This window comes from Camelina sativa, chromosome 11 (assembly GCF_030686135.1).
Source record: "Camelina sativa cultivar CO46 ecotype springtype chromosome 11, ASM3068613v1".
NCBI classification, from domain to species: Eukaryota; Viridiplantae; Streptophyta; class Magnoliopsida; order Brassicales; family Brassicaceae; genus Camelina; species Camelina sativa.
In genome coordinates this window covers 8,686,443-8,696,829 of record NC_141890.1, presented here as the reverse complement: position 1 = coordinate 8,696,829, position 10,387 = coordinate 8,686,443, and the positions used below count along the sequence as shown (strand labels likewise).

General features: G+C 35.9%; 2 protein-coding genes across 2 annotated transcripts; both read left to right on the top strand.

Annotated features, from left to right (window-relative positions):
• Window positions 1–1,805: 1,805 nt before the first annotated feature.
• On the top strand, window positions 1,806–3,262 carry LOC104722604 (E3 ubiquitin-protein ligase RSL1-like). The gene is made up of 2 exons (XM_010440802.3): window positions 1,806–2,276; window positions 2,699–3,262. The coding sequence occupies exons 1-2, from the start codon at window positions 1,872–1,874 to the stop codon at window positions 3,059–3,061; spliced, it is 768 nt and encodes a 255-aa protein (XP_010439104.1). The 5' UTR covers window positions 1,806–1,871; the 3' UTR covers window positions 3,062–3,262.
• Window positions 3,263–3,495: 233 nt separating this feature from the next.
• LOC104722603 (cellulose synthase-like protein G3) lies at window positions 3,496–7,294 on the top strand. Its single transcript, XM_010440801.3, has 5 exons — window positions 3,496–4,222; window positions 5,276–5,425; window positions 5,563–5,691; window positions 5,798–6,241; window positions 6,339–7,294. Exons 1-5 carry the CDS (start codon window positions 3,635–3,637, stop codon window positions 7,224–7,226), a joined length of 2,199 nt encoding a protein of 732 aa, XP_010439103.2. The 5' UTR covers window positions 3,496–3,634; the 3' UTR covers window positions 7,227–7,294.
• The last annotated feature ends 3,093 nt before the right edge of the window (window positions 7,295–10,387 follow it).

Below are 10,387 nucleotides of genomic sequence, written 5' to 3'. Positions count from 1 at the left end.
TGTCTGGTCAAGGTTCAAGAATGACTAGATCGAGAGACTCTCACCAGAGCGTGAGGGAAACTGGGATCAACCATTTGGGCCAGAGGAATAAGGTCAGCATTTAGGAGATGAGCCAAGCTATGATTCGGTTCATGAGCACCACATACCAAACGTTAGTGACATGCCTAATTGGGATTTTCCTGGACCTACACCAAGGTATTCTCCACTGGGATCCATGCATTTTGGCTCGTCGGAGCCTACTTATGCGCCAACTCGACAATACTCACCTATCGAGCAGTTCATTTCACACCCAAACCCAACAATTCTAAGGGGAAATCAAGGATATCAGGAAGGGAACATTGAGGACCAGAGACTCAGCAGACTCTTACGATGATTCACGACCTTCTGACGCATATGATCCAACAGCAGCAACAACAGCAAAACTAAGCAAATCAGCAACCTGACTCTCTGTCAGCCAAATTCTTTAAGCTGGTGATGATGATGAGAGACTTAGGTGTTCAAAAGTTTAAAGGAGAGCAAGACAAAGTTCTAGCAGATAGATGGTTACGCAACCTAAAGATAAACTTTGAGACTTCAAGATGTCCTAAAGAGTATAGGAGACAGATCGCGGTTAACTTTCTAGAGGAAGATGCCGGAGCATGGTGGGATACAGTGATTTCCCGTTATCATTTCCTACCAATCACATGGAAGATGTTCAAGAGAGAGAGTTTGAGCTTAAGTATTTTCTTCCTGAGTCCCGTGATCGCTTGAAAAAGCAATTCATAGGTTTATAGCAAGGACAAAGGAGCGTTCGAGAGTATGGTCAAGTATTCACAAGATTTCGAAGGTACCTGTACAATGGAAATGATGATGAAGCCTCAATGGTTTTAAGATTCCTCTGGGGACTCCCACCAGAGATTTGGGAAAGACTACCAGCCGTGACTTATGGAAGTGTCACTGAGTTAGAAGAGAAGGCTGTAAATGTCGAAGAAGGGATTGAACTAGAGAAAGGTGTGACTGTTCGGGAGAGAAAGAAGGAGATGACGCCACAAGGAAAGATGGTGAGCCCTCGAAGGAACAACCAAGAGATCGAACGAAATCAGAACAACAACCGTGGCAAGGGTAGTATGTTCGCTAACCAAGGAGGACGTACTAAGGTGAACCTTGATCCGAGAGGATGCTATACGTACGGCCAGGTCAGACATTTTGCTCGATCCTGCTTGACGATTGTGGAAACCAAGAATCCCAAACTTGCGTTTATCACATGTTTCTTTTACAAAGAAACATGCCACTATGCAACCTCATGTCCTATGAAGCCAACCAAGCAAAATGCCCAACCTTCGGATCGAGCTTCGCCTGCGTTGACATCGAAAGAACCCCCGATGAAGAAGCAAGCGACCCCAGCTAAAAATAGCTAATTAGTTATTTTCTAATATACACGTGTTATTTATGCCTTCAAGAGAAGGCTTAATTAGTCATTTTCTAATATACCCGTGTTATTTATTTCATTTTTCCCACTATGATACTATATGTTTAATAACTTTTTCAAAATAGCTAATTTTGCAAAAAAACGTATTGTACATTTTAAAGAAAACAAAATAATAGTCTTAAAGTTATATTTGCTTTAAATTTTTGTTTTGTCGGCTTTATAAAAATAAATGATGATAATAAAACAAAAGACTAAAAATAATTAATGTTCACAAAATTAGATATGATAAAAAATCTCAGTCAAACTATACATTTATGAATAGTCACGCCAATCATACCCACAACTTAATCTTTCCTTGTAAAAAACTTCTTTCACAACTTTGCAAGCTCCGCCTGGATCCCACTCTCTTCCTCTATATATAGCTATATAAGTTTTTTGGAGAAAATTCGGAGACTAAACAATCATGGAAAGACATGATTTAGATTCTTTGATTTCCAAAAAACAAAGGATAGATTCTACGATAACCGAAGATATCCCAAACCTTAAAAGCGAGGCTAGTTCTAAGGTCGGTGAATCTATCTGTATGACAAACAAATTTTCTGATAGTATAGTTTACAGATTGTACTTCAAAGGTTTGGTGAGTGACAAAACGACGATGGATAATGAAAAGATGATATTTGCTGGTATTGGAGTTGCGATTTGCGATGATGTGGATAATTTGTTATTTGAAATGAAAGAATCTGTGGACGCCACCAAGATTCTCTGTCAAGTAGAGATTCTAGGAGCGATTTGTGGCATAAATCACTCAATTCAATTGGGCATAAAAAATGTGGTGATTTATTGTGATCACCCTCGAATTTACCAATTGGTAAGTGGTTCTTTTCTCTGTTATTTTTATTAATTAGTTAAAGAATTACTGAGGCTAAAATAGTTTGAATGGTAGCAATTGTTTGCTTCTTTGAAAAAAAAAATCTTGCTTTAGAGATATATTGTTTGGATAAACTTTATGAATTGATCTTCCATATGTTTCAATATTTGTCTGATTTGATAGCATGGGCAGTGGTATTTGGAGGGGAAGGGTCAATTGACCCTTTTATTTATTGTAATACCATATTCTCTTTTTCCAATTTTTTTCCCGGTACAACTAACTTTCTTACCACTGAGTTACGTTTACTAATTATATTTGGAGAAATTGGTAGAGTTTATATATAGTCCCAAACAATTTGATTGTAAGTGAGAACTAGAATGAACTAAATCATTAGCTTTGGTATCTGATTATTTTCGTTGCAGATAAATGGTAGAGGGAATCCTTCTACGCAAATGATGGAGGATCTCGTGGGAGAATTCATACACTATAAAGAGAAACTGGCTTCAAGTGAGATTGTCTTGGTTGCACCAAATGATATTAAGTTTGCTTATAGACTTGCAAGAGATGTGATAGCTTCTCAAATCAGCAGCAACGCTTGTGGGGTCAAATGGAAGATTTTCCAACGAGAATGCCCTTCTGGTTGCGTAGACAGTTACTATGATGACTATGATGTTGATGAAGAAGATGATGATGATGATGATGATGAAGATGAAGATGAAGATGAAGATGACGACGACGACGACGACGACGGTGGTGAATCTGGTGACGGTGATGTTGGCTTCTAAGAGTTTGCTGTTTGCCAAACCTATTAGGCTATTTACCTTAATATGTCAAATGAGCAGAAAAATAAGAGCAACAATTCAAGAGGTTGGTTTCGAATTCTATACCAATCAATGTATTTATCAATAATTTATAAGTATGTATGTACATGTGTGTGTTGGAAAATACTATTAAAACTGATAAACATCATTTTACTAGTAAGAAAACTTTTATAAATTATTTTGATATAAGTTACAATCAATCTATTAGCTGAAAAAAATATTTTCTACTCAAATAATTATATTTGTATTATTCTAGTGAAGGAACTATACATTGTATTTTTTTTTTTTAAACTACACATTGTAGACATAGATTATAGATATTACAGAGATGTAATCACTTATCTAATAAATTAATAAGATTACTTAATTATAAGTACTTAGCATATTAGCAAAATCCTAAAATCGAGATGTCAAATGACTGCAGACTACTCTCAAAAAGAAACTCGTCTATAAATATCAAAAGGAATTCTATGTAGCAATCTTCTCATATTTATCATAATACAAAATAAATTAAAAAGAAAACAAAAAAGTAACACGATGGAACGTCATAGAGAAAACACGGTCAACGGCACAACTCTCCACACGTGTCATCCTTGCCGGCGCACCGTTCCATACAGAATCTACGCCGTAATTCATACGTGTGGCATCGTAGCCCTCATGTACCATCATGTACACTCACTTCTCACAGCAAACACACCTCTAATAATAACATGTCTTCTTCTCCTCTCCGATATCGTTCTCACCTTCATGTGGGCAACTTCAACGTCCCTCCGGTTCAACCCGGTTCACCGGACCGAGTACCCTGAGAACTATGCAGCTAAACCGGAGGATTTTCCAAAGCTGGACGTGTTTATATGCACGGCTGATCCGTACAAGGAGCCTCCCATTATGGTGGTCAACACAGCCTTATCGGTGATGGCCTACGAGTATCCGTCCGATAAGATCTCAGTATACGTATCGGACGATGGAGGATCTTCGTTAACTTTGTTTGCTCTTATGGAGGCTGCTGAGTTCTCTAAGCATTGGCTGCCCTTTTGCAAGAATAACAATGTTCAAGATCGGTCCCCTGAAGTTTATTTCTCATCAAAGTCACATTCGTGGAGTGATGAAGCTGAGAAACTTAAGGTATGTATTATTTTTCAACTAAATCACTTATAACTATATTAGTAATTTTTTAAATCTCATTATGACAAATGCTCAGAGGTAGGTCAACATAAGTCGAGTCTTAATTCTCGTACGTTCTAACCATCATGACCGTTCTTACAAGTCTTAATTACTAACCACCATGACCGTTCCGAATATTGTAATCTTAATTAATAATTGCCTGGATTAACGATTTCTATTACCAATTTTTCATATCGAACTTTTAAGATAGTACTATTTTCCGAGGAAGAAGTAATTAATAAAACAGAAAAAGAAAAAAGAGAGAGAGAGAGTAGAAACAGACAAACAAAATTATTTGCTTCAATTGGGAGCTGGTCAGTCACTCCTTCAAAACCTTATCGTATCTCTTTTTTGGTAAAAACCTTATCGTATCTTCTCGACGATAATAGCGACTTTGTCATGTTTAAAGACTTTGGACGACTGTGACATCACCTTTATTCATTTATTATTAGTGTTTAAACATCCATGATTTCTTCTTTAACAATAAGAATAAGACTCGTCGTAGTGACCCAAATGATTTCTCCTAATACGATAGGAGTAAGCGTTATCAAATGATAGAAGGTTTTTGGTTGTTTGATGAATACCATATAACAATTTCTTTATGCATATGTTTTTCCTGTATATATCAATCAATTATGAGTTAAATATTAAACAGTAATTTAAAAGTTAAACTTCTAAAAAAAAATAGAATAGACTGTTTGACAAAAAATGGTATGGAAAATAAAAAGTTACATAGAAAATGGAGAGTACTGGATGTACACGTACCAAAATATTATCTTTTGAAAATGGACGACTAAAGGTACTCTAAATTTAATACACTTTTTTTTGTCTTTAATTACGAGCCATAGGGATTACGAGTAGTAAACATACAGTGTATATATATATATATATATTTTTTCATTGTTTACAAGCTTAGTAAGTTCTAAGATATTTTAGACGTTATTAGTAATTGGCTATGTTATATCAAGACAAAAACTGAATTGTGTGGTGGACCTGGTGGTCCTGATGGAACAGTTGATGTACGAAGATATGAAGAGTAGAGTAGAACATGTGGTAGAGAGTGGAAAAGTTGAAACAGCGTTTATCACAGCCGATCAGTTTCGTGGAGTATTCGATTTGTGGACCGAAAAATTCACTCGTCATGACCATCCCACTGTTATTCTGGTACAATAATTAACTCTTTTTTTTTCTCACTACTATATAATATATCATATAAAATTGCATGTTTTTATAATGATTTACCATATGTTGTTCTTAATTTATCTTCATTAAATCTCATTATGTTATTTATTTGAGGGCAGGTGCTACAAAATAGCGAGACTGATATGGATGATACCAAAACATACATAATGCCAAACCTAATTTATGTTTCAAGAGAGAAGAGTAAAGTTTCACCACATCATTTCAAAGCCGGTGCTCTTAATACCTTGGTATATATATCCACTAAACCTTACCAGTCCCGTTAACTACTAGTCTACTAGCATATCATATCTGTTTAGTTTTAATTAGGATTTTTTTTGTAACTTTTCACTATAGCTACGAGTGTCTGGAGTGATGACGAATTCACCGATCATTCTAACACTAGACTGTGATATGTACTCGAACAATCCTGTAGCACCAACTCGTGCCTTGTGCTACTTAACTGATCCTGAAATCAAAACCGGTTTAGGGTTTGTGCAGTTTCCTCAAAAATTTCAAGGAGTAAGCAAGAATGATATCTACGCATGCGTGTATAAGCGTCTTTTTGATATCAATTCGATTGGGTTTGATGGTCTAATGGGTCCGAATCATGTGGGAACTGGCTGTTTCTTCAACCGACGTGTTTTTTATGGGGGTCCATCTAATCTGATTTTGCCTGAGATAGATGAACTTAAGCCCGATCGTATTGCGAATAAGCCCATCGAGGCTCAAGATGTTTTGGCATTGGCACACAATGTAGCCGGATGTGACTACGAGCACAACACCAATTGGGGCTCCAAAGTAAGAATAAACCAACCCTCGTAATTACCTTGAATAATATCTAGTACTATTGGTTTCAATTTGTTATAACTTCAAACTATCATTCAAAACTATGCAGATTGGATTTAGATATGGGTCTTTAGTAGAAGACTACTACACAGGGTACAGACTCCACTGTGAAGGATGGAGATCAGTTTTTTGCAGTCCCAAAAGAGCAGCATTTTGTGGAGATGTCCCAAAAAGTCTAATTGATGTAGTGAGCCAACAAAAAAGATGGGCAATTGGGCTTCTTGAAGTTGTCTTCTCAAGGTATTGCCCCATTATCTATGGTGTCAAATCATTGGGTCTATTAATGGGAGTAGGCTATTGTCAATATGCATTTTGGGCATTTTGGTCGCTTCCTGTTATCGTCTATGGATTCTTGCCCCAACTTGCCCTCCTATATGGAGTTAGCGTTTTCCCCAAGTCATCAGATCCATGGTTTTGGCTTTACATCTTCTTGTTCCTCGGTGCATATGCGCACGATCTACTAGACTTTGTATTAGAAGGAGGAACTTATGGTGGATGGTGGAACGATCAAAGAATGTGGTCGATAAGAGGATTCTCTTCGTTCTTATTTGGCTTCATAGAGTTCACTCTTAAAACCCTAAACCTCTCCACGAATGGATTTAACCTCACAAGCAAAACCAACGATGATGAAGAACAGAGTAAGAGGTATGAGCAAGAGATCTTTGATTTTGGCCCTTCGCCCATGTTCTTGCCCATGACTACGGCCGCGATCGTGAATCTCCTTGCTCTGGTCTGGGGCCTTTATGGTCTTCTCGCTTGGGGACAAGGGCTCGTACTTGAATTGATGCTGGCGAGCTTCGCAGTGGTGAATTGCTTACCAATCTATGAGGCTATGATGTTGAGGAAAGATGAAGGAAAATTACCAAAAAGGATTTGTTCCTTAGCTGGGATTCTCACATTTGTTCTTATTGTATTAGGTTTCTTCTTCCTCAAGTAGTTGCACCCATTAGGGTTCTGTACGTAGTTTCATTTGCAATAATATTATTACGTCTGGATTGTGGTAAATTAAGAAAGAGAATAATTAATGTCACGATCAAATCCATGTAATTTGATGAAAATATGGTCTCTCACCTCATCTTTTATCTGTATTTTCATTAAACGTATTTTCCTTCGGGTATGTTTTTAAGCTAAATTCTAGTTATTAATAGGAAGAAATGGAGGGGAAAGAATGATATCTTTGTTTTAAACCAGGATCTACATTAGGAGTAGGTTGGGCACGTGCCCCCCACTGATTATAGTTAATCTATTAAGTTATCTACTGGATTATTTGATTATGTATTCTTCTAAATATTCTTCTTCGCGGGATGTTTGATCCCTTCATTTGTTGTGTTTTAACCTTTTCTGTCACATATTTTATTATATACTAGAATTTATACTATTGATTATTAGATATATTTAAATATGTACTCTATACTAATAATTCTCTTGGATCCGCCCAATTAGTAAGAAATATGTGGACTGTATAATACGTCTTACGATATTTAGTCAAGAAAATTATAAAAATATATATACATTTGTATATCTACGTTATGCTGTCAGAAAAGAAAAGTATACTAAACGATAAGAAAATATTCATTTTCTCGGAAGTTTCCTCTAAACAAAATAAAATAAAAATAATAATCAAATTGACACTACAATAAAATACGATTTTTCCGTCTACAATCGGCGACTAAATTCGTAGTTGTTAAATTTAACAACTAATTACTTATTAATTCGCGACTGTTTGATGACTATTCTTATATAGTCGTTTATTAGTCGTTAATTTGCGACAAAATAATTTAGTCGCTAAAATAGTCGTAAATAACGACTAAAACGCGATGAAATAAGAATAATCGTATATTTGGCGACTATTTTGCGATATTTTTGCCGGGTCGCAAACGTTTGTCGCAAAATAGTCGCTAAATTAGCGACTAATTGGGTAGTTGCTTGTGTAGTCGTATATTTGGCGACTATTTTGCGACATTCCGGTGGGTCGCAAAATAGTCGCTAAATGTTGGTTTAAAAAACGGTTTTAGCATTGTGGAGTAGGTGTACCTGTATTTGGTGACTACGTGATATAGTCACTTTTTAGTCGCTAAATATGCCTATATAAACTGAGCTCACCAATCTTTTTTCTCACTCACAGAAAAACAAAGCAAAAAAAAAAAAAACGAGATCATAGAGATTTATAATAATGTCAGGAAGTTACAATTATAGTAATTTCCGAGAGTGGATGTACAAGAGGATCGATGAGGTGAAGGGAAATTTTACAGAAGAGTTCAGAGCCGGGATGGAGGAGTTCATACAATTAGCAAATAGCCAGCCTTTTGCACAAGAAAACGGGGTAAGTTTTTTTGCCCTTGTAGTAGGTACAAAAACGGGAAGCGTTTTCTAGGGACTAGAATTTGGAATCATCTTTTTAGTTATGGGTTTATGCCAAATTATTATGTTTGGTATAAACATGGGGAAGAAATTAATATAGATATCGGAACGAGTACTGTTGATCCGACATTTATTAGTGGGAGTGAGGAAGTGGGTAATCTAGTAGAAGATAGATATGTGGATATGGTGAATGATGCATTTCCTTCTAATGTGGGTTTTGATTAGAGATGTTAAAATGGGTAAACCCACTCCATTTAAACCCATCACAATTAAATCCAACCCATTTTAGTTTAAACCCATTTAAACTAATATATATTTGAAATTCATTTAACTATACCCACTTAAATATATGTTACCTTATTTAACCTACTGAAGCCATTTAACTTTGATAAGCTAAGTAGCATTACACAAATCTGAAATATATTTTCTTGTTATTATGTTTGAATAGAAGCTCGAAGGTAAATGGAAAATAACAAATTTGTGGCTAGGATGTTAAATGGAAAATAACAACAAGTTTGTTCACAATAAATAGAAAAAGAGAATATTCTATAATATGGATCTTCCAAGTTTGTTCGTATAAGGACCAGGATATAATATTCTATGAATACTAATCGAGTTAAGCACATAATATATAAAGACAATTTTAAACCAAGTTGGATTGACAACATAAACGGTTTATGAGAAAAACAAAAATACTAATCGAGTTGGACCAAAGTCGAGTTCCGATCCAACAGATGCTGAGCCTTGAAACAGAGTTGATGGTGAACAAGGACTTACTCTTCTGATCTAAACTAACTTTGATGACTCATGGCACACTTGAACCTTCGGATCTTGAATCATGTATTCCAGAATTATTAGTCGTTCTAGCATCTTCATAGCCAATGTGATCGTTATCTTCTGTTGTACCTACAATTGTTAATGACTTAATGTATACTATTTGAAAGTTGTTATAGTCAAATAATCTCAAGTCTCAAGTAAATGTATACCTTCATAGTCTGAAAAACCGCGTAACCAATTACGCGTACAAAGCAAAGCCTGAACATTTTCTGGAAGCAGACGATTTCTGTAAGGAGTCAACACCCTAGCTCCAATGCTGAAAGCCGATTCTGAGGCTATAGTAGTAATGGGGATGATGAGAACATCACAGGCCATCGAGGCTAAGTCCCCAAGTCGATCTAGGTTACTTTTCCAGTAACTCAGAACATCTAACTTCGGAAATGATTTCCACTCTAGCCTCGGCTCAGCCAAATATATATCTAATTGTGTCTTTGTCTTGTTCACACCAGCTTCAATGCATCTCTCAAGCTCAAAGAGATCCTGATTACAAAAATTCACTTCAAATTAGCAACATTATGATTCTAAATTTCTGATAATGAAATTCTATGTATAAGAAAGTATTTACATTATCGAAATCATCTTCAAGTAGAGATTTGGTAAGTAGGTCATGTGTAGTGGCAGAAACACTTGAAGATCTCGTCTGATAATAACTGAAAACCATCTCTAAACTCTTCTTAAGTTTTGTAATTTTCAACTCAGCACTAATAGCATCCACTTTCTTATAAGCTACCTCAAGCATCTCCACTTTAAGTCTTGGATCCAAAACAGCTGCAATAGCCAAAATAAGACTATAATCCTCCCAATATTTGTTGAATTTACCTTTCATTTCCATAGCCATTTGATTCACAGCATCATCATCACAAATGGCATACTTTTGCAGCAATAACTCGATCCTCCATA